Source organism: Tachyglossus aculeatus, chromosome 11 (assembly GCF_015852505.1).
Source record: "Tachyglossus aculeatus isolate mTacAcu1 chromosome 11, mTacAcu1.pri, whole genome shotgun sequence".
Lineage (NCBI taxonomy): Eukaryota > Metazoa > Chordata > Mammalia > Monotremata > Tachyglossidae > Tachyglossus > Tachyglossus aculeatus.
This window is the reverse complement of record NC_052076.1, coordinates 2,081,558-2,108,535: the sequence shown is the minus strand read 5'-3', so window position 1 is coordinate 2,108,535 and position 26,978 is coordinate 2,081,558. Positions and strand designations below refer to the sequence as shown.

Genomic DNA, 26,978 nt, shown 5'->3' with positions numbered 1-26,978 from the left:
GCTGATGGGATGACATGAGCTGGGTCTGGCAAGGTGAAGTCCGAACAGGGAAGGCTTTCTAGAGGAGACAGACTCTCTGGGAGATGGAACTACAGTGACTTGATTCTGGATGCAGCAGCTTGAGGGCGGGGATCTTTGAGGAGGTGGCCTGCTCCTGCCAGGCCCAATGCCTCAGCCACAGGACCGCCTCAGTTTCCCCTCCTGGTGATTCCGTCCCCTGCCCCCTGATCAACCCTGAGGGTACCCGTTAAGAGGCTCAACTAGAGAGGAGCTCAGATCCCACTGGAGCACTCAGAAGTCTCCACGGAGACACTCACTAGGCAGTTTTTTTTTCCTTCATGGTATTTGTAAAGCGCTTACTATGCACCAAGCACTATACTAGGCACTGCGGTAGATACAAGCTAATCAGATTGGACACAGTCCATGTCCCACATGGGGGTCACAGTCTTAATCCCCATCTTACAGATGAGGTAACTAAGGCACAGAGAAGTTAAGTGAATTGCCCAAGGTCACACAGCAGACGAGAAGTGGAACAGGGATTAGAACAAAAGGTCCTTCTGATTCCCAGGCCCGTGCTCTATCCACTAGGCCAAGCTGCTTCTCAGCCTCCCCAGCCTCCCCAGCCTCCAAGCTGCTCTCATGGCCAAAGACGGAGAATGAGCCTAATGATGATGACGATAATAATAATGTGGTATTTGTTAGGCGATTACTATGTGGTCAAACACTGTCCTAAGCACTGGGGTAGACACAAGATAACTAGGTCTCATATGGGTCTCACAATCCAAGTAGCAGGGAGAACAGGCACTGAACTCATTCATTCAATTGTATTTATTGAGCGCTTACTGTGTGCAGAGCACTGTACTAAGCGCTTGGGAAGTCCAAGTTGGCAACATAGAGAGACGGTCCCTACCCAACAGCGGGCTCACAGTCTAGAAGGGGGAGACAGACAACAAAACAAAACATATTAACAAAATAAAATAAATAGAATAAATATGTACAAGTAAAATAGAGTAATAAATATGTGCAAACATATATACAGGTGCTGTGGGGAGGGGAAGGAGGTAAGGCGGGGGAGATGGGGAGGGGGAGGAGGGGGAGAGGACTGAATCCTCATTTTGTAGATGAGGAACTGAAACACAGAGAAATACAGTAACTTGCCCAAGGTCAAACAGCAGACAAGTGGTGGAGACGGAGTTGAACTCAGGTCCTCTAACTACCAGGTCTGTGCTCTTTCCACTAGGCCACACTGCTTCCAATGCTCTATGGCAGTGACCCAGCCCCCCTCCTGCCCCTACCAAACCTTCCAAGTTCTAACCCACCTCCGTTCCCCTCCTGCCGGGGAAAGTGATCATCCTAATATTATTCCCGCTAATGCTATGAGGAACAAGAGTATTCCATCACAGTCTAGCGTCCTGGTGCCTCTTCCAAGACCCTTGAAGTGCATCCCATATTATCCCTCTTCTAATCCCCTCCGTTCCCCCTTTTAAGGTTTTCGTTAGCCACTTACTATAAGCCGGGCACTGTAGAAAGTCCTGGGGTAGATATCAGCTATGTGACTTTGGGCAAGTCACTTAACTTCCCTGTGCCTCAGTTCCCTCATCTGTGAAATGGGGATTAAGACTGTGAGCCCCTCATGGGACAACCTGATCAGCTTGTAACCTCCCCAGCGCTTAGAACAGTGCTTTGCACATAGTAATCACTTAATAAATGCCATTATTATTATTATTCTTATTATATAAGTTGGATGCAGTCCCTGTCCCACTTGGGAATCACATCCACCTGCCTCCAAGAAGATATGGTGTCAGAATCAACACTATGGACTGAGGCCTATCCCCTGTAGAGCACTGTGCTGGGCACCTACTGTGTGCAGAGCACTGTACTGAGTGCCTACTGTGTTCAGAACATTGAGCACTTAATGTGTGCAGAGCACTGTTCTGGGCATCGACTCTCTTTATAAAACTCTGTTCTATCGATGAATCAGTGGTATTTATTGAGCCCTTACTGTGTGTAGAGGACTGTACTAAATGCTTGGTAGAGGACAATGCAACAGAGTTGGTAGAAGGTGATGATGATGGCATTTATTAAGCACTTACTACGTGCAAAGCACTGTTCTAAGCGCTGGGGAGGTTGCAAGGTGATCAGGTTGTCCCACGGGGGGCTCACAGTCTTAATCCCCATTTTACAGATGAGGTAACTGAGGCACAGAGAAGTTAAGTGACTTGCCCAAAGTCACACAGCTGACAATTGGCAGAGCCGGCATTTGAACCCATGACCTCTGACTCCAAAGCCCGTGATCTTTCCACGGAACCACACTGCTTCTCAAGAGGGGCTCTTGCCCTCGAGGAGTCTACTATGTGCAGAGCACTGAACTGGGTACTTATGGTTTTCAGAGCATTGTACTAGACATCTGCTGGGTGCAGAGTGCTGTACTAAACACATGTTGGGTGTAGAAGCTGCAAGAAGCAGCATGGCTCACTGGAAAGAGCACGGGCTTTGGAGTCAGAGTTCATGGGTTCAAATCTCGGCTCCGCCAATTGTCAGCTGTGTGACTTTGGGCAAGTCACTTCACTTCTCTGTGCCTCAGTTCCCTCATCTGTAAAATGGGGGTTAAGACTGTGAGCCCCACGTGGGACAACCCGATTACCTTGTAACCTCACCAGTGCTTAGAACAGTGCTTTGCACATAGTAATCACTTAATAAATGCCATTATTATTATTATTATTGTTATTATTATTATTATTAGAAGTCTGTACTGGGCACTCAGGTGCAGCCAGAAGGAGTTAAAGACAGGTTCTCTGCCCTTGAGGAAGTCACAGTCTAATGATGAAGCAGTAGAAGATACAAACTGCTCAATATCCCCTTGTTAAGACTGAGTGAATGGAGGAAACAGGCCCCAGGGGATCAATGGATCAGTAACAGATCAATAAGGAGACAAATCCCAGAGAGCTGTGGTGGCTGGGGCAGCGTTGGCACTACCAGGAAGACACGACTGGGCCCTGCCGCTTTCCACCACTCAGAAGAAGGGCTCGGCCGTGGTCCGCGAGGTGCTGGGCACCCTGGAGTGGTCTCGGCTTCAGTAGGAACCTTTGCCCCGGGTCAGGGAAGGGTCCAGGCTGATCGGATCCCAGGAAGGGTGCCCACCTCAGAGCCCCTGCCTGGGTGAGATGGGGAGAAATGGGCAATCAATCAATCAGTGGTATTTATCGAGCACTTAATCAATCAATCAATCAATCGTATTTATTGAGCACTTACTGTGTGCTGAGCACTGTAGTAAGCGCTTGGGAAGTACATGTTGGCAACATATAGAGACAGTCCCTACCCAACAGTGGGCTCACAATCTAAAAGGGGGAGACAGAGAACAAAACCAAACACACTAACAAAATAAAATAAATAGAATAGATATGTACAAGTAAAATAAATGGAGTAATAAATATGTACAAACATATATACAGGTGCTGTGGGGAAGCGTTCAACAGATACCACAATTATTAATACGATTATTAGTACATCCACACAGACCACCACTCTTCCTACTTCCAAAGCCTTTTTAAAATCACATCCTCAACCAAGAGGTGCTACCCAATTAAGCCTTCATCTTCTCTCCCCCCTCCCTCTCCCTTCTGTGTCACTTACGCACTTTGAACTTTACCCTTAATTGATTTTAATGTCCGTCTGCCCCTCTAGACTGTAAACTCCTGGTGGACGGGGAACATGTCTACCGACTCTGTTGTAGCGTACTCTCCCAAGGGCTTAGGACAGTGTTATGCCATTGACTGACTGACCGATTACATAGAGGTTTCACTTGGTGGCCAGCAAAAGGCCACCACCAAGCCTTAGCGATCACTGCTGCTTCTAAGGGCCTGGGGGAGCGGGGGTAGGATCCAACCGACCCAGCCGGAATGCCGGGATTTGGGAAGGGGCTGGAAAGGGGGGGGCCGAAGACCACTTCTTGTATGAGACAATGACGACTGCACTTTAACAACCACGCGCTGTTGCCGGCACAAGTTGGGCCACGGATTGGTCTCATTCAGGGGAAGTAATGGGTGCAGAGCACTATACTAAACACTTGGGAAAGTATAATAAAACTGGCAAACACAATCTCTGCCCACAAAGAGCTTACAGACTAGGGACCACCAAGTGGAAAGAGTGCGGGACTGAGAGTTGGGAGTCCTGGGTTCTAGTCCCAGCTCTGCCACTGCCTACTGTGGGCAAGTCATTTTATCTCTCTGGTCCTCAGCTTCCTCATCTGTACCACAAGGATGGGATTTCTGCCCTCTCCCCACCTTAGATTACGAGTCCTGTGGGACAGGGACTGTGTCTGAGTTGATGATCTTGTACCAGACCTTGCGATCATCCCAGTGTTTGATGCGTAGCAAGTGCTTTATATATTAAAAAAAGTCCCTGTCCATGAGAACCCTGAGGCCCAGAGAGGTTCCGTGACTTGCCTGAGGTCACAGAGCAAATCTGGTGGCAGAGCCCACCCTAGAACCCAGGTCTTCTATATTCCAATTCCATGGCCTTTCCCGTCAACCTCGCTCCCTCCCAGTTCCCCAGTTAGGGGGCCGTCAGTTGATCAGGCCCCTTCGATAGCACTCTGCACATAGTAAGTGCTCAATAAATTCTTCTCTCTCATTCAACCTACGTATTCTATCTTTCACTAAATCCTGCTGGTTCAACCTTCACAATATCATCATTAAAATCCTTCCTTTTCCTCTCCATCCAAACTGCTACCACGTTAACCCAAACACTTATCCTATCCCACCTTGATTACTGTATCAGCCTTCTTGCTGACCTCCCTGCCTCCTGTCTCTCCCCATTCCAGTCCATACTTCACTCTGCTGCCTGGATCATTTCTCTACAAAAACATTCAATTCATGTTTTCTCTCTCTTCTCAAGAACGAACCTCCGGGGGTTGCCCACCCATCTCCGCATCAAAGAGAAACTCCTTATCATGGGCTTTAAAGCCCTCAATCACCTTGCCCCCTCCTACCTCACCTCGCTGCTCTCCTATTACAATACAACCGGCACATTTCACTCCTCTAATGCCAACCTACTCACTGTACCGCGATCTCATCGAACTCACTGCCGACCCCTCGCCCACATCCTGCCTCCGGCCTAGAACACCTTCCCTCTTCATTACTCTCTCCACCTTCAAAGTTTTATTGAATGCACATCTCCTCCAAGAAGCCTTCCCTGACTAAGCCCTCATTTCCTCTTTTCCCATTCCCTTCTGCATCAATCTGATTTGCTCCCTTTATTCACCCTTCCCTCGGCCTCACAGAATTTATGTACATATCTGTAATTTATTTATTTATATGTCTGCCTGCCTCCCCCTCTAGACCATGAGCTCGCTGTGGGCAGGGAATGTGTCTACCAACTCTGTTACATGGTACTTTCCCAAGGGCTTAGTAAAGTGTTCTGCACACAGTAAGCACTCCATAAATATGATTGATTGATTGATTGACTGTATAAATACCCCCTGGAATTCCTTTGGGGCAGGGCAGATTGGGCAGCGCACTGTCTCCCTTCTCCACAGCCTTATGTCTCCCCATGGCTATGTGTCTGACACATTCCCTGGCCTTCCCATTGGTGGGAGAAATGGCGCCTTGGCCAACTGAGGGGGCCTTGGGTCAGTGTGGCCTGACCCCGCGCTCAGTCTACAAGGCAGAACAGGGATAGAAGCTCACAACACTGGCACGTGCCTGCCAGCCTGCCGAACAGGGAGCAGCCACCTCACCACCCCGCCTGCCAGCCTAGGCACTCACCTCCCCACCTGCCAGCCCGGGCACAACCACCTCGCTGCCTGTCCACCTGCCGCCAGGGCATAACCACCTCCTCTCCTTCCCTCCTGCTGACCTGGACAACTCATCTCCCTTCTTGCCAGCCTGCTGACCTGGACATAGTCACCTCCCCTCCTGCCCACCTGCTGGCCTGGGCACGGTCACCTCCCCTCCTACCCTCCTGCTGACCTGGGCACAACCACCTGCTGGCCTGCCTGCCTGCCACTTCCCCGCCGCACCCCACAGCCTTGCCCACCCACCTGCCGGGGCACTGCCACCTCTATGCCAGGCCCCTGAGCCCCCCACCCCCACCACACGCCGCCACCACCACAGGATCAAAGAGCCAGAGCCTCAGCTGCCACAGCTAATCTGAACGATCAGTTGACGGAAGGATGGCTGCACCCTGGGATGGGGGAGAGCTCTCTGCCCTCTGAGCTAGGAGGGGATGCTGGGGGGTCCCCAGCTCTGTCACCCCCCATGCCAGGGGTGCCAGTGCCCTCGGGCCTCTGCCCTGCTGGGGGTGCCAAGGGGTCTCATCCCTTCAAGCCCGGGAGGCCCAGGCAGGGAGAGGCGTGTGCGTGGGAGAGCGGTGCGACCTTTACTTACCCCTTTTTACAGATGAGAACACCAAGCCGGGCCTTCAGACTCCTCCCCCGTCTGTGGCTGTAGGGGAAGTAGGAGCTTGGTTGAAGTCGGCTTGGGGAGGGAGAGCAGGAGGGAGAAGACCACTCAGGAGATGTGACTTTTTCTATGGCATTTGTGTCTAGCACCGTTCTAAGTACTGGGGGAGGATACAAGCTAATCAGGTTGGACACAGTTCCTGCCCAACGTGGGGCTCCCAACCTAAGTAGGAGAACAGGTGGGATTCTGTTGGGGTTCTTCAACTCTGCTGCCTCTTTCGAAGTGCAAGACCCCGGATGGGGCAGGGACGGCCTTGTGACCCTTCTCTGAGGCCCTGGATATGTCTCTGTCTCTGCCTCCTGTCTCTGTTGGGGCTGGGGCTGCCAGTTTGGAGAAGCACTGGGAAACCAGGACAATAATCCAGAGGGACTGTCCTGGCTCAGCGCCTGACTCCCGCTCATCACGCCGACTCCAAAACCCTCCTATTTTCCACACCTCAGTTTACTCTTCTATAGTCTGGAGGGGACTGTGCCATCCTGTCTCTTCTAGGGCCTGCAAGGTTGGCGATTCGGTAATTGGGCGGGGGTGAAGGGTTAGGGCCTACCAAGCCCTAACTTGGGGCAGGTGAAATTTTCTCCACATGCGGAGGGGCCGTGAGCCAGGCCTTGGACAGGTGAGCTCACCCTTGCAGGCTGCCCCGGGCCTGAGGCTCGGGGACTCAGGTTCCCACAGGGAGGGGCTGGACTGGACCAGACCTCCAGAGGCCAGACTGTCATGGACCCACCACCTGAGAGGGCCATATCAGCTCCACTCTCGCAGGCCTCACTCAAGACAGGGCAGGAGATTTAGAACACAGGAAAAAAAATTGTGGGGAAGGGGGGAACCTTATAGGGTCCAGGCTCTACATAGTTCTGAACTCTCAGTTCAGCCAGTTCTAAACTGTAAGTTCCTTATGGGCATGGAACATATCTGCTAATTCTGTTGTATTGTACTCTTCAAAGTGCTTCATCCCTACAATGCCCTACTCTTTGTAAGTGCTCAATAAACATCACTGATTGATTGAAGCCACCTCTTTGATGATACCTTAGACTTAGACTGATGATACCTGTATATATGTATATATGTTTGTACATATTTATTACTCTATTTATTTATTTATTTATTTATTTTACTTGTACATATCTATTCTATTTATTTTATTTTGTTAATATGTTTGGTTTTGTTCTCTGTCTCCCCTTTTTAGACTGTGAGCCCACTGTTGGGTAGGGACTGTCTCTATGTGTTGCCAACTTGTACTTCCCAAGCGCTTAGTGCGGTGCTCTGCACACAGTAAGCGCTCAATAAATACGATTGATGATGTTGATGATGATGATGATGATGAGCAACCAACCTCCATTGTCCAGCCTCTATTCTCCACTCTCCAATCTCCACTGTCCAGCCCTCCACCCTTCAGCCCCCATTCTCCAACCCCTTTTGTCCAGCCTCTAGTCTCTGCTCTCCAACCTTTACCCTCTGGCCTCTCACTCATCAGCCTCCCACTCTCCAGCCTCCATTTGGCTGTGTGACCTTGGGCAAGTCACTTCACTTCTCTGTGTCTCAGTTACCTCATCTATAAAATGAGGGATTGAGATTGTGAGCTCCACGTGGGACAGGGACTGTGTCCACCCCGATTTGCTTGTATCCATCCCAGCATTTAGAACAGTGCCTGGCACATAGTAAGTGCTTACCAAATACCGTAATTATTATTATTCTCCACTCTCCAACCTCCACCCTCCAGCCCCTCACTCAACCACCTCCCATTCTCCAGCCTCTGATCTCCCTTCTCCAACCTCCACTCTCAGCTTCCGCTGTCCAGCTCCATCTGCCAACCTCCACAACACAGCCTGTATGAGACAGGGCCTGGAGGAAACCTCAAACCGTTCCCACCGCCCAGGGCTAGGGGTAGAGGGACAGAGAAGGGGAAGGAGAAGGGGAAGGGATGAGACGGCCATTTGCATCTGCGTGGGGCGGGGGCCATATGGGGGCAGGGGAGAAGCTTGAACCTTGCTGCAGGAAGTGGGGAACCTCAGGGTGGTGAGGTATGAGGAGCTGTGGGGGACGCGGAAGCTGCTGGCGCCGCCCTTTCCAGGAAGGGACGATAGGTTGGGGCAGCTGGCTGCCCGTACTGGCTCCCCAGGGCTAGGCCACCCGCTGCCTTCAGAACTGGAAGGTGAGGGACCCGGCGGGGGTTGGAGATGGGTGGGCCGGGAAGAGATGCGGCGGGGGAGGGAGAATGATCTGGAGCGCCCGAGGTTGGGGGTGGGTCTGCCAGGAAGGGGAGCAGAAGCCTGTTCAAAAACTCTGCTGACCCCTCCATCATCGTCCTCCCCACTCTCCTCGGGAACCCCTAAAACCCCACCCGGTACCAGGCCACTGTGGCCGCTCAGACCGGAGAACGCCCACTTCCCCTCTGGAGTGCCACCACCCGGAAGGGCCCTCCCTGGCCCCCGTGCCACCTGGGTTAGGATTTGGAGTGTATTTGTGGTCAGGGCAGATGGGGGTGGTGTCAGGCTGAACCACCAGGAGGGAGCTGGGGGAGGGTCCACACCGGCACAGCACGAGGACAGCAGTCCTAGGGTTGAGGGGTGGGGGCATTCTGTCTCGGGCCTGCGGCCGGCCTGCCAGGCGCACCGTCCTGGGGGCCAGGCTCTCAATCAATCAATCGTATTTATCGAGCACTTACTGTGTGCAGAGCACTGTACTAACTGCTTGGGAAGCCCAAGTTGGCAACATATAGAGACAGTCCCTACCCAACAGTGGGCTCACAGTCTAGAAGAGTGGGCTCACCGTGGGCTCACAGTCTTAGGGCCCAAGCCTCTTGGGTTTTTTCCCCTCCAGAGTTGCACCATCCTGGAACTGCAAGAGGTCGAGGGGACCTCAGGGGGCTCACAGCTTGACCCCCACGGTGGCCCTGGAGAGGGTGGAGAAGGGAAAGCCCAGGCCTGACCCAGGAGCCCAGGAGTCCAGGATCCCAGGGGCAGCTCTGTCAGGTGCACATATACTAAAATTGGAATGATACAGAGAAGATTAGCATGGCCCCTGTGCAAGGATGACAAGCAAATTCGTGAAGCGTTCCATATTTTTCCTGGAATGACCTCCCTCCGCACATCCGCCAAGCTAGCTCTCTTCCTCCCTTCAAAGCCCTACTGAGAGCTCACCTCCTCCAGGAGGCCTTCCCAGACTGAGCTCCCTCCTTCCTCTTCTCCTCCTCCCCCTCCCCATCCCCCCCGCCTTACCTCCTTCCCCTCCCCACAGCACCTGTATATATGTCTGTACATATTTATTACTCTATTTTACTTGTACCTATTTAACAATAATGGCATTTATTAAGCGCTTACTATGTGCAAAGCACTGTTCTAAGCGCTGGGGAGGTTACAAGGTGATCAGGTTGTCCCTCGTGGGGCTCACAGTCTTAATCCCCATTTTACAGGTCAGGTAACTGAGGCCCAGAGAAGTGAAGTGACTTGCCCAAAGTGGTGGAGCCGGAATTTGAACCCATGACCTCTGACTCCAAAGCCCGTGCTCTGTCCACTGAGCCGCGCTGCTTCTCTAACTACTATTCTATTTTATTTTGTTAATGTGTTTTGTTTTGTCGTCTCTCTCCCCCTTCTAGACGGCGAGCCCGCTGTTGGGTAGGGACCGTCTCTAGATGTTGCCAACTTGGACTTCCCAAGCGCTCAGTCCAGTGCTCTGCACACAGGAAGCGCTCAATAAATATGATTGAATGAATGGAAAGTAGCTTGGGGGCTTTTCCCGGGGTGGCCCCTTCCCCTGTGTGAGGATGGAGAAGGGGGGTACCCGGGTCTGAGTCACCGGCATCTGCCACAGAAGTCCCGTGGCCCTGGGAGGCAGCAGGAAAGGGAAAGTTGGGAAGCAAGGGGCGAGGGGAGGATGGAGGATGGAGGATGGAGGATGGAGCCCGGTTCCCGCCGCTCCGCTCCCACGGCCACGCGGAACCGGTTTCTCCAGGGTGAGTTGGGGTCGGGGGGGGGGCCCACGAGCCCTCCCCACCCCTGGTGGGTTAATTATTAAATAAATAATTTATTTATTTTACTTGTAATAATAATAATAATGTTGGTATTTGAGAAGCAGCGTGGCTCAGTGGAAAGAGCACGGGCTTTGGAGTCAGAGGTCATGGGTTCAAATCCCGGCTCCGCCCCAAGTCTGCTGTGTGACCTTGGGCAAGTCACTTCACTTCTCTGAGCCTCAGTGACCTCATCTGTAAGGATGGGGATTAAGACTGTGAGCCCCACATGGGACAACTTGATCACATTGTATCCCCCCCAGCGCTTAGAACAGTGCTTTGCACATAGTAAGCGCTTAAAAAATGTCATTATTATTATTATTATTATTATTGTTATGTGCAAAGCACTGTTCTAAGCGCTGGGGGGGAACACAAGGAGATGAGGTTGTCCCATGTGGGGCTCACAGTCTTACTCCCCATTTTACAGATGAGGGAACTCAGGCACAGAGAAGTGAAGTGACTTGCCCAAGGTCACACGGCAGACCTGTGGGGGAGGCGGGATTCGAACCCATGACCTCTGACTCCCAAGCCCGCGTTTTTTCCACTGAGCCACGCTTGTACATATCTATTTATTTTATTTTGTTAATATGTTTGGTTTTGGTCTCCCCCTTCTAGACTGTGAGCCCGCTGTTGGGTAGGGACCGTCTCTACTAGTTGCCAACTTGTGCTTCCCGGGCGCTTAGTACAGTGCTCTGCACACAGTAAGCGCTCAATAAATACGATTGATTGATTGATTGATTGATGGGGGGGGCCTCCGCGTTGGAAGTGGGCGTGGCCCCAGCAGAGAGGCCGCTGATTGGTGGAGCCCGGAGAGACTGCGGCTGAGAACCCCTCACTGCCCCCTGGTGGGCACCTGTGGGGCTGCACTGAACCCGCCGCCTGCCTCCCCTGACGTCAGGACGGGACTTCATTCGTTAATTCATTCATTCATTCATTCATTCATTCATTCATTCATTCATTCATCCATTCATTCATTCATTCACTCACTCACTCACTCATTCATTCATTCATTCACTCATTCATTCATTCATATTTATTGAGCGCTTCCTGTGCGCAGAGCACTGTACTAAGCGCTTGGGAAGTCCAAGTTGGCAACATCTAGAGACGGTCCCTACCCAACAGCGAGCTCACAGCCTAGAAGGGGGAGGCAGAGAACAAAACAGAACATTAACAAAATAAAATAAATAGAATAAACATGTACAAATAAAATAAATAGAGTAATAAATACGTACACACATATATACAGGTGCTGTGGGGAGGGGAAGGAGGTAAGGCGGGGGGGATGGGGACGGGGAGGAGGGGGAGAGGAAGGAGGGGGCTCAATCTGGGGTGGTGAGGGGAAGAGAGGACGTGTCCTACCAATCTCAGTAGTCATTCATTCATTCATTCAATCGTATTTATTGACCACCTACTGTGTGGAGAGCACTGTACTAAGCGCTTGGAAAGTACAATTCGGCAACCTACAGACCCTACCCAACAACGGGCTCACAGTGTAGAAGGGGTCACAGACAGCAAAACGGAACAAGTAGATGTGTCAATACCATCAAAATAGATAGAATTATAGATATATACACGTCATTAATAAAATAGAGTAATAAATATGTACAGATATACACAAGTGCTGTGGGGAGGGGAGGGGGTAGCAGAGGGGGAAGAGGAGTAGCAGAGGGGCTGTGTGGTCCAGGCTCCACCCCAGTCGCCCAAGGGAGGGCTGGAGCCCTCAGAGAAGCAGTGTGGCTTAGTGGAAAGAGCACGGGCTTTGGAGTCAGAGGTCATGGGTTCAAATCCCAGCTCCGCCAACTGTCAGCCTTGTGACCTTGGGCAAGTCACTTCACATCTCTGGGCCTCAGTTCCCTCATCTGTAAAACGGGGATGAAGACTGTGAGCCCCCCGTGGGACAACCTGATCACCTTGTAACCCCCCTCTGCACTTAGAACAGTGCTTTGCACATAGTAAGCGCTTAATAAATGCCATTATCATTATTATTAGAGTGGAGGGGACAACAGCCTAGTGGATAAAGCACAGGCCTGAGAGTCAGAAGAACCTGAGTTCTAATCCCAGCTCCACCATTCATTCATTCAATCGTATTTATTGAGCGCTTACTGTGTGCAGAGCACTGTACTAAGCAGACCACTCGTCTGCTGTGTGGACAGACCACAAGTCAAAAGTGTGAGGAAATCACTTAACTTCTTTGTGCCTCAGTTATCTCATTTGTAAAATGGGGCTTTAGACTGTTAGCCTCATGTGGGACACAGACTGTGTCCAACCTGATTAGTTTGTATCTACCCCAGGTTTTAGTACTGTGACTGGCTCCTAGTAAGCGATTAACAAGCCAAGTAAGCGATTGGCCCTATTGAGAGCTCACCTCCTCCAGGAGGCCTTCCCAGACTGAGCTCCCTCCTTCCTCTCCCCCTCCTTCTCCTCTCCACCCCCCCCACCTTACCTCCTTCCCCTCCCCACAGCATCTGTATATATGTATATATGTTTGTATGTATTTATTACTCCATTTATTTATTTATTTATTTATTTATTCATTTACACATGTTTATTCTGTTTATTTTATTTTGTTAATATGTTTTGTTTTGTTCTCTGTCTCCCCCTTCTAGACTGTGAGCCCACTGTCGGGTAGGGACCGTCTCTATATGTTGCCAACTTGTACTTCCCAAGCGCTTAAATGAATAACAAATACCATTAAAAAAAAAAGAGCGAGAGGAAACCAATGGTGAAGGCTGGGTCATGAAGGGAGAGGCAAGAAGAGTTAAGGGGGTGGGTATCCAGGATGGCAACCAGGATATGGTTCCTCCAGGAGCCCTGGGATTCCCATCAGAGACAGAATCCTGAGTTGGACAGCATTTGTATCTAACCAGGTGTGGATTTGCTTATTATCATCATCATCAATCGTATTTATTGAGCGCTTACCGTGTGCAGAGCACTGTACGAAGCGCTTGGGAAGTACAAGTTGGCAACATATAGAGACAGTCCCTACCCAATCAATTAGTCAATCAATGGTATTTACCGAGTGCAGAGCATAGCATTAAGCATTTGGGTGAGTGCAGCAGAGGTAGAAGACATGACCCCAGCCCTCATAGAGGGGTTTTTTTTGTGGTTGCTTTTTCTTAATGATATTTGTTAAGTGCTTACTATGAGCCAATCACATGGAACCTAGTCTATGTCCCACATAGGGATCACAGTCTTAAGCCCTGCTTTACAGATGAGGCAAGTGAGGCACAGAGAAGCTGCAGGGCCTACTGGATAGAGCACGACATGGGAAAGGATATGGGACAAATCCCGGCTCTGCCACTTGTTTGCTGTGTGACCTTGGGCAAGTCACTTCATCTCTCTGGCCCTCGGTTACCTCATCTGCAAAATGGGGATTAAGACTGTGAGCCCCTTGTGGGACAGGGACTGTGTCCAACCCAATTTGCTTGTATCCACCTCAGTGCTTGGTGCAGTGCCTAGCACTTACTGGTGCTTAGCAAGTACCACAATATTATTATTATTAAGTCAAGTGACTTGCCTAAGCTCACACAGCAGCCAAGCAGTGGAGCTGGGTCCTCTGACTCCCAGGCTGAGGCTCTTTTGACGAGGCCACGCCATGCTGCTTCCCTAGAGTTTACAATCTAACAGGGAAGGCGGACTCCCAATAACTTGCAGATAGGAGGAAAAAGAATGGAAAGGTGGATGTGCAAATATTATCATTATTGCTATTAATTGCGGTGTTCATTAAGCACTTACTATGTGGCAAGCACTGTGCTAAACATCTGTGTAGGTGGAAAGTAATCGGATCAGACTGGGTCCCTGTCCCACCCAAGGCTCACAGTTTAAGGAGGAAGGGAGAGGAGGTATCATGCTCCAGCACTTCTGCAGCCCAGATACAGCAGCAGAGGAAGGGGTCCGTAGGGCAGATCCAGGACTGGGGGCTGGGGGTGTGAAATTCACAGAGGGCACTTTGGAAGGTGTGGATTTGTACATCAACCCAATGATAGTATTGCTTGAGTGCCTACTGCAGGCCGCGCACTGACTAAGCACTGGAGAGAATCAATCAATCAATCAATCGTATTTATTGAGCGCTTACTGTGTGCAGAGCACTGTACTAAGCGCTTGGGAAGTACAAGTTGGCAACATATAGAGACAGTCCCTACCCAACAGTGGGCTCACAGTCTAAAAGGAATTTAAAAGGAATTTAAAAGAAGAATGCAATAGAGAGAGAAGATATGAGCCCAGTCCTGGGGGAGAATATAAACAGCATGGCTCAGTGGAAAGAGCCCGGGCTTTGAAGTTGGAGGTCATGGGTTCAAACCCCGGCTCCACCAATTGTCAGCTGTGTGACTTTGGGCAAGTCACTTCACTTCTCTGGGCCTCAGTTACCTCATCTGTAAAATGGGGATTAAGACTGTGAGCACCCAGTGGGACAACCTGATCACCTTGTAACCTCCCCAGCACTTAGAACAGTGCTTTGCCCATAGTAAGTGCTTAATATATGCCATTATCATCATATAAACTAATGGAAGGGAGGGTTGGTAAGGAATCCAAGTGGGGTGGAGGGGATTCTACAGGTGGAGACCTCTGTGGGGGTGGGGAATGAAGGTGAGAGAACTGAGATGGGACTGTGACGGGCTCCACATTAAGACGCGGGGGAAGGGGGGTGGAGCAGGAAGCCAGCAGACTTGGGGAGTGAAAAGAAGTGGGCAGCTCTCCCAAGCGCTTAGTACAGTGCTTTGCACACAGTAAGCACTCAATAAATACGATTGAATGAATGATTAAATGAATAAATACGACTGAATGAGTGAATGTTGGGAACATCGCAATGGATGTTAAAGTCCCCAAGGATCAGGAAGGGAGCAGGAGTGGGAGAGGAAGAGGGAACTGGGGAGGGAGAGGGAGCGGGAGAGGAGGCAGGAGATGGAGCGGGAGAGGAGGCAGGAGAGGGAGCAGGAGTGGAGGTAGGAGAGAGGGAGCAGGAGCAGGAGAGGGAGCTCTGTAACTCAAGAACCTGGTGGCAGCAGGTGGGGATTGGGGCTCCGGATCTAACTCTGACTCTCCCGGTTGGCCAGAAGACCTCCCTCCAGTATACATTAGCCCTTTGACCCTTAGACCTTAGAGGGTCACAGTTTATCCCCAAAGGAGAGAAGCCCAGGCCTGAGGATGAACCCGGGCAGAGAAGCCACGCGTCTCCGACGCCCCTCCTTGAACCAAGATGCGGCTGACCTGCCCTTTGGCCCTGGCGGCGGCTCCCTCGGGAGCTGCTGGGAGAGTTGGCCGTAGGTCGGGGGCGGTCCCGGCCCGGCCGGCTTGGCCCCCCATTAACCGTTAACCTGTGTTTGCTTTGGCCTTGCAGAGCCGAGACGAGACTTCTCCCATGCCCCGCTCGTTGCTTCGCAAACGGGATGGAGCTCGGTCGGGGCCTGCTGGGGCTGTGATAGAGGTGACTCCAGGGGCCCCTGGCCCTGTGTGGCCGCTGGGGAGATGGATGACATGGGACACTCCAGCCACGCGGGACCCTTGGACTTCCTCCTGGCCATCGGAGGGGGAGACCAGGAGGCTGACACCCAGGAGCCGTCTGCAGGGCCCATACCAGACACGGCACCTTCCTTCCATCCTCACTGCTCTGTGAGCCAAGACCCTTCTGGCTTCCCCTCAATGCCCCCTGAGGGGCTGGCACCTTCTCTCCCGGATGGGGCCATGGGGTGCCTCCAGAGGGAGGGTCCCCCTCCTATGGAGCGGGGCACCCTGCCCGGGACACCACAGGCGGACCCCCAGCCAGGGGCCGGAGGGAGGCCGAGGGGCAGCTCCAGCAGCTCCGCCCAGGTCATGTTCTGGGCCGGCATCCTGCAGGCCCAGATGTGCGTCTTGGACCTCGAGGAGGAACTGGAGAAGACAGAGAGCTTCCGGGAGGAGCTGAGACGCTGCCTCTCGTCCTCTGCCAAGGCCTCCGACTCCTCGCCGGACCCGAGCCCGGGAGCCCAGCCATCCCTGAACATCGTGGAGGACTCGGAGGAGGACGCCAGCGAGGCTGAGGAGGGCAGGGGTGGCTGCAGGGAGGAGCCGGAGGGCTTGTACCCAGAGTGGGGCGAAGAGGAAGAGAGCCTCTTCTTCGACAATCCCATTTTCCTGGAGAGTCCCGACTCCGACATAGGGGTCTCGGAGGAACTGCTCTTCTGGGGTTCTGCAGAGGGGGAGGCCGGCCCAGGCCCCACCCTTGAAGAGGAGGGGACCCCTCGGGGTTGCCCCAGGATGGGGAGCCCAGGGCTTCTCCAAGGTGAACGCATGGCTTGGGACCTCGAGACTGAGCAGAGCAGAGTGAACACTGATGTGGAGCCGGACAGTGAGTCCCCTCCCCCGTTCCCTGTGCCCACCTATAAATCGCATTTTCACTCCTGGCCCCAGGAGGAGCCTCGCTTCCCGGCTACCATCCCCGCTCCTGCAGCAAAGGTGGTGGAGGTAAGAGGGGATGGGTGGGGAGAAGGCCCCCATGGCCCTGCAGACTCCCAGGAGCCCCCCCACCCGCCAGCTATGCCTCAGGCTCCTGGAAGCACCAGGTTGCCTCCTACACAGCCACTCCGGCAGGATGTCAAGAGGTCAACTAGTCCATCCCTGTCTCCACACACCTAAAGCCTCTGGACAAGAAAGCTGCCTCCCCTGACCTAGAAAATCTGTAGAGAGGATGCTCCCCTTCACTCGCCCTTGGTAACCTGCTCCGGTGACTCCTTGGACCTGACAGAGGTTAAATGGGAGCCCCTTTTCTGAAGCCTAAGTCCCATTCTGGCCCAGGGAAGAGAAGGCAAGGGCAGGCTTTTCTGGGTATTTCCACTCCGGTATTAGCTACTATCCTCAACCTTTCTGTTTGGGGGTGGGGGGACCCTAATGTAACTCATGGGATTCACTGACCCAAGATGATTTTGCAGGAGGAGCCCCCAGTGATTCTAGCAGAGACTTCCCAGCTTGCACAGCCCTCTGCCCTGGGGACAGCAGGGCTTTTTCCCTCAATTCTGGCTGCAGCCCAATTCCCCTGCCCCAAACACCCATTTAGGAGTGTCTCATTCATTCATTCATTCATTCAATGGTATTTATTAAGTGCTTACTCTGTGCAGAGCACTGTACTAAGCGCTTGGGAGAGTACACTATGACAATAAACAGACACATTCCCTGCCCTAAATAATAACCGCACTCCCTCTGCCCCTGCCCCCGCACCAGGAGCAGCACAGTGACCCCAGCCCTCCCCTTCTCAGGCGGCCAAAGGAGAAGGCTTGGAGGTATCTGGTGGCTCCCCCTCTCCCAGAAAGTTTTGGTGAGGTGAGGCCTCAACAACTGGGGGTTCGGTGGTAGGCATGGGATGAACACCCAGAGCAGAGAGGGGCCTGTTGACCTCAATCTGACCTCACCCAGGTTCAGAGCACAGCCCCTCCTTCCCCTCCTTCCCCTCCTTCCCAGGAAGCTGCTGGCAGCTGTTGGCGCACTTGCCTGCTGGCCAGCCCAAGGGCTGTGCCACGGGGTGGGCTGGTGGGCCCAGGCCGCTAAGTGGTTCCCAGGAGGAGATTCGGGCCCTTAGTACCCTCCATGGACAGCTCTGGCCCAGGTTTGCTCATCTCTCCCCCGGCAGCCTGGCTTCCCAAAACTGGCATGACTCCATGCTAGGAGCCTAGTCACTACCCGAGGGCACACAGGTACCCAATATGCCCCTTAGCATTTCCCTGTCTGGAGGTTTCTCACCCCAGCCCTCCCCTCAGAGGGCCGTGGAAAGGGACAAGATTGCCCAACTGTCTGCCCCTCCCTCCCTCTGCCACCCCCTGATCAGGTCCCCCCTGACTGAGACGAGGCAGGCAGGTAGTGCCAGCTGCCCAGTTGAGTGCCAAGATAGAAGGAGAAGAAGATTCCCTCCTCCCACTCCTCACCCCATTCACAGAAATACTGCAATTCTACCGCCAGGACTGGAGCTGTCCCCTAAGTCAAGAAATGGATGAGCCTCCCTCCAGCTGCATGCTCCTCTACTCTCCTGGGAGAGGTGGGTGACCACCCCCCTGCCCCGCAATGGGGGGCTGTGGGGGAGGGAAGGGAGGGAGATGCCCCAGGTCCGAGGAGGGGATGGCAGGGGGTGCTCAGAGAGAGGACCCACTGAGGCTGTGGCCAGGTGGAGGGGGGAAGGAGGAGGGGAGAGGGGAGACACTTGCCCGTGCTGGGGCCTGGAGGCCTGCCCCACCTCTCTGCAACTCAGGGATGGCTCTGCTCAGACTCTGACTTTCTCCTCAGGGGAGGCCTCTGTGGGGCTGCTGCAGGGCCCCACCCCCTCCATCCCGGCCCCCTCAGCATCTCTGGAACCGAACTACCCCTGGGACACGCCAGGCCCTGTGACCCCAGAGACCAGCGGCTTCACCCCTGGCCTCACGCGGGAGGAAAGCGCCGGCCTGCAGGCTCAGGGCTTTAGCAGACCGTTCTCCGAGGAGAGGCCAGAGCCACCGAACCTTTCCTCCCTGGAAGAAGCAGGTGCCGGGCCGGAAAGCCCAGTCGGGAGTGGGTCCCCGACCCCAGAGCGTGAAGTTGAGCCCACAGGGGAGGCTGTTTCGAAGGAAGCTGGGCAGATCCAATGGGAAATCCATCCAGCAGCCTCCGAAGGGTAAGTCAACCCCAGTCTCCTCCCATGGGCTCCAGGTAAGGGCTGATGTCAGATGCTGGGATCACTGCCCCTCCCAGAGCCGTGCCAAGGCCCCCTGGCACTCCCCTTCCTCTTTACCCCTCTCCCATCTTCCTGGGCTTGGTCTCTCCATCTGCAGCGTCACTAAGACTGAGACCTACTTTATACAGAGCGTTCTCCTGGGCTCCCGTGGATGCAGAGAGCTGTGCTAGATTTCCTTGCCTCCTTTGTTAATGAGGAAAGAGGTGTGGCCACACCTACCGAACTGCTGCTTCACTGTTTCTGGGAAACCTGGGAGAGTTGTGCTGAAAATTATCATTGAAATAGGACAGGGATAACAATAACGTATCAGCTGTCAAGAAATGATGAATTTTGGAGAGTTGTGATTTGTTTCCTGGGAGGGACAGATATTGATACAAAGCTGTGTGTGTGTGTGTGTGTGTGTGTGTGTGTGTGTGTGTGTGTGTGTGTGTGTGTGTGTGTGTGTGTGTTTGAGGACTGTAAGCCTGCTGTGGGCAGGGATTTATAGCTGTATTGCTACTGAGAGCTCACCTCCTCCAAGAGGCCTTCCCAGACTGAGCCCCCTTTTTCCTCTCCTCCTCCCCGTCCCCCCGCCCTACCTCCTTCCCCTCCCCACACCACCTGTATATATGTTTATACAGATTTAACACTCTATTTTACTTGTAAATATTTTGTTAATGATGTGCATTTAGCTTGAATTCTATTTGTTCTGACGACTTGACACCTGTCTACATGTTTTGTTTTGTTGTCCATCTCCCCCTTCTAGACTGTGAGCCCGTCGTTGGGTAGGGACTGTCTCTGTATGTTGCCAACTTGTACTTCCCAAGCGCTTAGTACAGTGCTGTGCACACACTAAGCGCTCAATAAATACGATTGAATGAATGAATGAATACTGGGCACGTGCTCTGTGCAGAACTTCGTCTTGGGTGCCTAATTTGTGCAGAGCACTGGCTTGGGCACCCCCTGTTCTAGGCACTGAGGGTGTGTAGGGCACTCTGCTGAGCATCTTTTAGACCCAGCCTGGTTGAGCCATCCCTGGATGGGAGGCTGGACACTGGGTCAGACCCCCAGGGCTTTGTTGCTGGCCTCGGGGCCGTTGTGGGCCTCTAGACTGTAAGCTCCCAAGCCCTTAGTACAGTGCTCTGCACATAGTAAGTGCTCAATAAATATGATTGACTGGGAGATTTGAAGTTGGGGACTGAAGTGGGCAGAAGCTGGACATCCAGTCCCGCTCCTGGGGAGTAACGTCTCAGTCTAGCCTGCCCCCTGAGTGAGCCTCCTGCAGCCCAGGGTCATGGATCTTCTTCCAGGCACCATCCCACCCCCCAGCTCCAGGCGGACCCTGAGCCAGAGCCAGAGGAGCTGAGGCCAGCAGGCGGAGCGGAGAAAACAACGGACAAGGTGGCTAATGGGGTGGCCCCTGACCTCCAAGCGGCCCGGTGCTTAGCCACCCGCCTCTACCACCTGGACGGCTTCCGGAAATCGGATGTGGCCGCCTACTTGCGGAAGAAGTAAGTCAGGGCCGGGGGCTCAGAGTTCTACCCGGTCCTAGCCAGGAGGGGTGGAGCCCGGGCAGTGGCCATTCCCACCACTCCCGTTCTGCTCCGACCTCAACCTGACCTCCTGGCCCTCAGACCCCACTCTCCCTCCGTTCTCCTTCCTAGCAACGAGTTCAGCCGGGCAGTGGCCGAGGAGTACCTGTCCTTCTTTCAGTTTGGCGGCCAGAGCTTGGACCGTGCCATTCGGTAATGCCTGGTGGTTCTGGGCTGTGGGGGTTGGGGGTGGGGGGAAGCTAAGTGTCAGCTCAAGTGGGGTTAGTGAGCCTGGCCCTTGGGGGGCTTAACCCAGACCCCTGCCCCTATCGCCATCAGGCACTTCCTCCAGGCCTTTGTGCTGACCGGTGAGACGCAGGAGCGGGAACGAATCCTCTGCCGCTTCTCGGAGCGCTACCACCGCTGCAACCCCAAAGCCTTCTCCTCAGCAGGTGGGCATGGCCTTTGGGGCTGCAGGACTCCTGGCCGTCCGTAGGGACTCCTCTGGGCTTCTGGGGAATGGGTGGGGGGAGCTGCGGCTTTCTTGGGGAGATCCCAGGGGTTGGGGGTGGGGGGCCGGGGGAGAAACACATCTTGGCATCAGCCAGTGGCAGGGAGTGAGTCTCCCAGAGGGGCTTCATCCGGGGATCCAAAGCCTGATGAGGGCAAAGACCTAAATCTGCCCCTGGCCACTCTGGGGGCCATGCTGGAGACTACCCACTGACTCTCCGTCTTCTCTCTCCCGCAGACTCAGTGCACACGCTGACCTGCGCTCTGATGCTACTCAACACCGATCTGCATGGGCAGGTGAGGGTGGGCAGGCAAACAGGGTAGTGGGCCGGTGGAGGGGTCCGCTCCGGCCTTCTCTGGGGGCTCAGGAGGAGCAGCAAACTCCTGGGGCCCAGGAGCTGGGCTGTAAGAGAAGGGTATTTGGGGGAGGGGAGACATCCCCAGATCCACAAGCCAAACACCAGGCAGGTCCCCAGGAATGGGATTCCAAGGGCCCCCGGGGTCTTAAGGAGCAGGGGCAGATTTATTGGGCTCGTGGGATTAGGGTCAAAGGTCAGAGGCATGGTCCTGATGCCTCCTGTGTCTCTCCATGGCCACGCTAATCCAGAACATCGGGAGGAGCATGAGCTGCCAGGAATTCATAACCAATCTGGATGGCATGAGGGATGGAGGAAACTTCCCCAAGGAGCAGCTAAAGGTACGAAGCTCTAGGAGTCTAGTCCACCCTCAGAGGGCTTACGCTCCAGCACCAGGCCGCTTTCCCTGGCATCTCGGCGGGTGTGGCTGCGGCTCTGCTTGGCCCTACATGGCCAGGGTGGAGATGGGAATTCAACCCGAGCCCCAGCTCTGGGATTCTGAGGCTTCTGGGAGGCCCAGTCAGGAGGAGATGGCCTGGCAGAGAATTCCCCCCTTCCCCTTAACCTCTTGCTGCTTCTTCCAGACCCTGTACACGTCTATCCGCAACGAGAAGCTGGAGTGGGCCATGTAAGTGGTTTCCCCCTCCCCATCACACCCCAGCTCCATCGGGTAGCCCAAATCCAGGGAGCAGCCCCTCGTGTCCCAGGGACAGGAATATTTCCAAGTTCCAGAGATGACCCTGGCACCTGCCCAGCTCAGAGTTTACAGTGAAAGGCCCTACCATATTTTCCCCGGCCCGAGGAGCATGGCAGAGGTCAACTCCATTCTTCCCAAAGTGGGAGAAGGAGAAACTTGTGGAATTGGAGTTGGGGAGGAGCAGGGTATGCCAAGGAGGAAAGGGAGAGTGACGTGGAAGAATTTCATTCCGAGAAAGCATTTCTCCAGACCTGATGTCCTTGGTGGGAGGGAGGGAGGGAGGAGGCAGCTAGGTGCGGCTCCGGTGAACATCAAAACAGAACGGAGCCATGCTCGGACCACCCCCCCACCCCCACCCCTGGTCCATCTAGTCTGGGATTCTCTTTCTGATGAGGACCCCAGGATATCTGAAGGAATCATGTGCTGGCTGCCCTCCTGGATGCCCACCCCACCTTCCAGCCTGGGGGAGCATGGAGCTGGGAGGAGGAAAGGTCCGTGGAATCTGTTTCAACATGGCTGGAGGCAACATTTCTGCCCCCGCCGGGCCCTAGTCCCATGTCTCCATTCAACTCCAGGTACCCACTGGTGGGCTCCCTGGGCACCTGCACCCTCAGACCTCCCCAGAACTGACCCATTTGGTATTGGTTTCTACTGCCAGGGATGAGGAGCCCGCCCCCCCAGAGAAGTCCAGGCCACCCCCCACCTTCGGCCGGAAAGCCAGTAATCCCTTCCTGCAGCTGTCACATGACTTCACGGCGCCCACCTACAAGCAGGGTCTACTGGCCCGCAAGATACACGCGGATGCTGATGGGAAGAAGAGTGAGTGTGGGTGGCCCCGGGGCACCGTGCACACGTGCAAGTGTGTGCACACGGGAGGCCCCTCGGTTGGGGATGACCGTGCATGGGTCCCTGACCACTGTCTCTTTCTCTCTCTCCATCCCTCGCTGCTCCCCTGTGGGCAGCGCCGTGGGGGAAACGGGGCTGGAAGATGTTCCACACGTTGCTCCGGGGGATGGTGCTCTATTTCCTGAAGGTAATGGGCCGCCGTAACCCCAGTCCAGTCTCTCTTTCCCCTTCCTCCCTCAGTGTCTCCTCTCCTTATCCCTTCCGTGATCCTCTCCTTTCCTTTCCTCTTTCCACCCACCCCGGCTGCCTGCCTCCGCTCCGGGCCCGGACCCGTAGGGAGAGGAGCCGTGCCCGGAAGGCTGGAACCCAGTGGGGCCATTGATGGAGGAGGCGGTGGGGGTACACCATGCACTGGCCGCCCCAGCTGACCATTACACCAAGAGACCACACGTCTTCCAGCTGCGCACAGCGGACTGGCGCCTCTACCTCTTCCAGGCTTCGTAAGTCCTCAACCGCTCCCTGCTGGGGGGATCACGGGTGGGACTGCGGACGGGGTAGGCGAACCAGCCCCGGCCTTCCCGGGCATGGGTTCACCCCTTCCTGTTCCCCTGGGGGCCCAGCTGTCCCCCCTGGTAGCCCAGGGAGACAACTTCCAACTGTTCCCACAAGCGTCCTGGTACCACTATCGGACAGAGTCCTGAGTTGCCCGGACCGTGCGCCCGCCCTGGACGGTGGATGGGCGGTGCGGGGAGAGGGCACGACACTCTTGTGCTCTGGTGCTGGTGGCCAGAAGTTGGTGTTTCATTCATTCATTCGTATTTACTGACTGCTTACTGTGTGCAGAACACTGTACTACGTGCTTGGGAGAGTACAATACAATAATAAATGGTCACATTCCCTGTCCACAACAAGCAAACCCCAAGGTTTGGGGGCCACGTGGTCCGCCTCGAGTTTTACCTCTGCCCCTCGGGGCCGGAAGACCTCCTGTGATCCTCTGAGGGGTCCCCCGGAAGGTGGGTGGTGCTGGGGTGGGTGTTAACCCCTCACCCTCCCCCACCCCGGGGTCTCCCACAGCACAGCCAAGGAGATGAATTCCTGGATCATCCGCATCAACCTGGCAGCCGCCACGTACTCATCCCCACCCTTCCCCGCCGCCGTCGGCTCGCAGCGCAAGTTCATCCGGCCCATCCTGCCCACCGGCCCGGCCCAGAGCTCCCTGGTGTGGCTCCTGGGGGGTCCTGGCAGAGGGAGGGGGTGCCCAGGGGGTTCTGGGGAAGCCAGAGGGTCCCCGAGGGGTTGGGGAGGGGGACAATGAATCAGGGCTGCCCCAGCCAGGCCACCCACAGCTTAGATGAGTGGGGCGTCCCTGGCAGGAAGAGCAGCACCGCTGCCATGAGAGCTGCCTAGACGCCGCCTCTGATGACCTGCTGGATCTTCAGAGGACTCTCCCTGAGCGCCGTGGCCGGGGACGCGACCTGGAGGAATTCAGGCTGCGGAAGGAGTTTCTGGAGTACGAGGTAGGAGAGTCACCCCCATCCCCATGTCTGCTCACCCCCTCATCTCAGCCTGGCCCGGGTCTGCCCACCTCTCCCTCCACCCAGCAGGACAATGGCACCGGCCCGGGTTAGGTGGTTTCAGGGACGCCCTGCCAGTCCCCATGTCCCTGGCTCCATCATTCAGGGGTCCGAGTGTGTTGGCCAGTCCCATGAGGGTTGTGGGTATCGGGAGTCCCCTGGGGAGTGGTAGTTTTCTGGAACCACAGTAAGAGAAAGGGAGTCCCAGCCTAAGAGAAAGCTGGGGGACGGTGTACGTTGCAGAAAACCCGCTATGAGACCTACGTGCAGCTGCTGGTCACCCGACTGCGTGACGGCCCGGATGCCGACCTGGAGCTCTGGGAAGCCCGGCTGGAAGATGAGGCCCAGGTGGCCCAGAACCCAGAGCCCAGCCTCAAAAAGTCCCACTCCAGCCCCTCGCTGCACCAGGATGAAGCCCCCACTACCGTCAAGGTGAAGCGCAACATCTCGGAGAGGAGGACGTATCGCAAGATCATCCCGAAGCGCAACCGCCAACAGGAGTGAGCCTGGGGCTCCCGCAGAACCTCTGGACACAGCCATCCTCCCTCCCACACACCTCAACCTGCTCTGCGCTCCCTACGGCCCGTTGCCCCATTCCCTCTTTAGCTGCCAGGCGGCACCGCTGCCCTGGGTTGTTCTCCAGCGGGGTCTCTGGTGGGGTCTCTGGATGGAGACCCCGGAGAGGGAGCAGTCTGGGCGGGGCAGAGTGGGGGCCGGGGACACTGCTCTCCCTCCGGCCTTGGGCCTCCAGCCCTGGCTCCCCCCCACAGTTCCTCCTTGCCCTTCGTTTCTCTGGACCCTTCGAAGGCAGCAGAAGCATTTGGGGAGGGGCCCCAAGAGCCCAGATTCTCACCCCTATCTCCAGCACGGAGGCCACTAGCTGCTTGGCTGCTTGGCTGGGACTGTGCTCACCCTGCGCCGGGGGAAGCCTTCTCTACCTGCCCGGGCCTGGACCAGCCAGGCACTGCAAAGGTGTCTGAGCTCTGGGCATGGAGAAGCCTACCTGGCACCCCTCGAAGACACCACAGCTGGAGCTGGAGCCGGCTGCAGGCTCCACCCCAGACCTGGCCTCTGCCCTCTCACAACCTCTGCCCCAGAGTGGGAACCTGGCGACTCACGTTCCCTAAAGAAGGGGGAACGGGACACGTCACGGCTGGGACTCTGGAGCGTGAGGTGCCATCAATAAACCACTGACCAATAAACTCATGTGTGGAGAGCGTGGAGGGGCTTCAGGCAGCTGGAGGAAGGAAGGGTCCCCGTGGTCCACCGCACTGAGGGGCAGGTGCAACCACCTGGCATCCTGCCCTCAAGGGATCAGGTGGCTGACTCTGAGCTGGCCTGGAAAGAGGTTGGGAAAGGGGTCAACAGTGGCTACAGGGGAATCCCTATACATGGCCAGAAACAACTTGGGAGAGGAGCTGGGGGGGCTGAGACACCCCTGACCCCCCCCCCCCCCACCGCTGGCCTGGCTGGAGGGAAGGAGTTGGGGGGTGGGGGTAGGCCCCATCCTAGCAACAAGGTTCAGAAAGCAGCAGGGCAGAGCAGAGGTTTATGAGGGGGGCGGGAGGGAAGGGTGATGGAAGAAAGCATCAAGAGTCATCCAAAACTCAGCAGAGTCAAGGGCTGAGGTGCTCTGGGAGGTGAGGACTCTTGGTTTCCTGAGGAGCCGGGAGGGGGTTGGATAATTTCACAGCTTGTCTTTCCCCCCTACCTGGCTGAGGATAGAGGCCTGCCATGGGGCTAATGGCCTCCCCAGCTCTGTCCTCCTGCCTTTCTATCATGCAGTCAATTGGTGATATTTACTGAGCACCTACTAAGTGTAGAGCACTGTATTAAGCACTCTTTTTAGTAGAACAGAAGCAAGAAACATTCCCTGCCATCAAGGAGCTTACAGTCTAATGGGGGACCGACAATAATTATTTATGAATAGATGGAGCAGTACGAAGGAAGAGGATATTACTACTTACGGGAGGTAGTCTAATAAATAATTCAACATGCATATAATTAAATATCTGCCTAAGTACTGAGGATGGGCTGATAAGAAACCAAGCAGTCACTCCCCTCGGGGCAGTGGTTTCGGTCTCCTAGGACAGTCCCTGCCCCTCAATTCTTCCTTCTCCCAGCACCACTTTTCCCCTGAGTAGGCCATTTCCACGGCAGGAATTCAATCCACAGGGATGGCTGCCCCCCACCCAGCCCAGGCCCAGGTTGAAGCATGGAGTGCCGGCTATTTTGCTCCTCCCCAGTGTGCTCCGCGGGCTGAGCTAGGAACTGTGGGGAGGAGAGGATCTGTTATTTTCTCTGGCCAGCCAAGTGCAACAGCCAGAGAGGCAACTGCTCAGGCTCTGC

General features: G+C 54.8%; 1 protein-coding gene and 1 non-coding gene across 2 annotated transcripts; both read left to right on the top strand.

Moving 5' to 3' along the window:
* Positions 1-8,542: 8,542 nt before the first annotated feature.
* PSD4 (pleckstrin and Sec7 domain containing 4) lies at positions 8,543-25,814 on the top strand. Its single transcript, XM_038753754.1, has 16 exons — positions 8,543-8,610; positions 15,803-16,905; positions 18,391-18,466; positions 18,712-19,075; positions 20,425-20,625; positions 20,779-20,859; positions 20,986-21,098; positions 21,395-21,453; positions 21,764-21,853; positions 22,097-22,140; positions 22,868-23,028; positions 23,172-23,242; positions 23,392-23,555; positions 24,130-24,274; positions 24,429-24,572; positions 24,873-25,814. Exons 2-16 carry the CDS (start codon positions 15,931-15,933, stop codon positions 25,131-25,133), a joined length of 2,949 nt encoding a protein of 982 aa, XP_038609682.1. The 5' UTR covers positions 8,543-8,610; positions 15,803-15,930; the 3' UTR covers positions 25,134-25,814.
* On the top strand, positions 9,416-9,524 carry LOC119935432. Its single transcript, XR_005453315.1, has one exon. It is a non-coding gene; the product is annotated as a U6 spliceosomal RNA (small nuclear RNA).
* Positions 25,815-26,978: the final 1,164 nt, after the last annotated feature.

What these genes read in the sequence shown, in the direction of transcription:
- PSD4 (XM_038753754.1), top strand. Translation starts at nt 15,931, where the DNA reads ATGGATGACATGGGACACTCCAGCCACGCGGGACCCTTGGACTTCCTC. An exon ending in CTGCAGCAAAGGTGGTGGAG is followed by an intron (nt 16,906 to 18,390) that starts GTAAGAGGGGAT and finishes TTCTACCGCCAG; the next exon opens with GACTGGAGCTGTCCCCTAAG. An exon ending in CTCTACCTCTTCCAGGCTTC is followed by an intron (nt 23,556 to 24,129) that starts GTAAGTCCTCAA and finishes GGTCTCCCACAG; the next exon opens with CACAGCCAAGGAGATGAATT.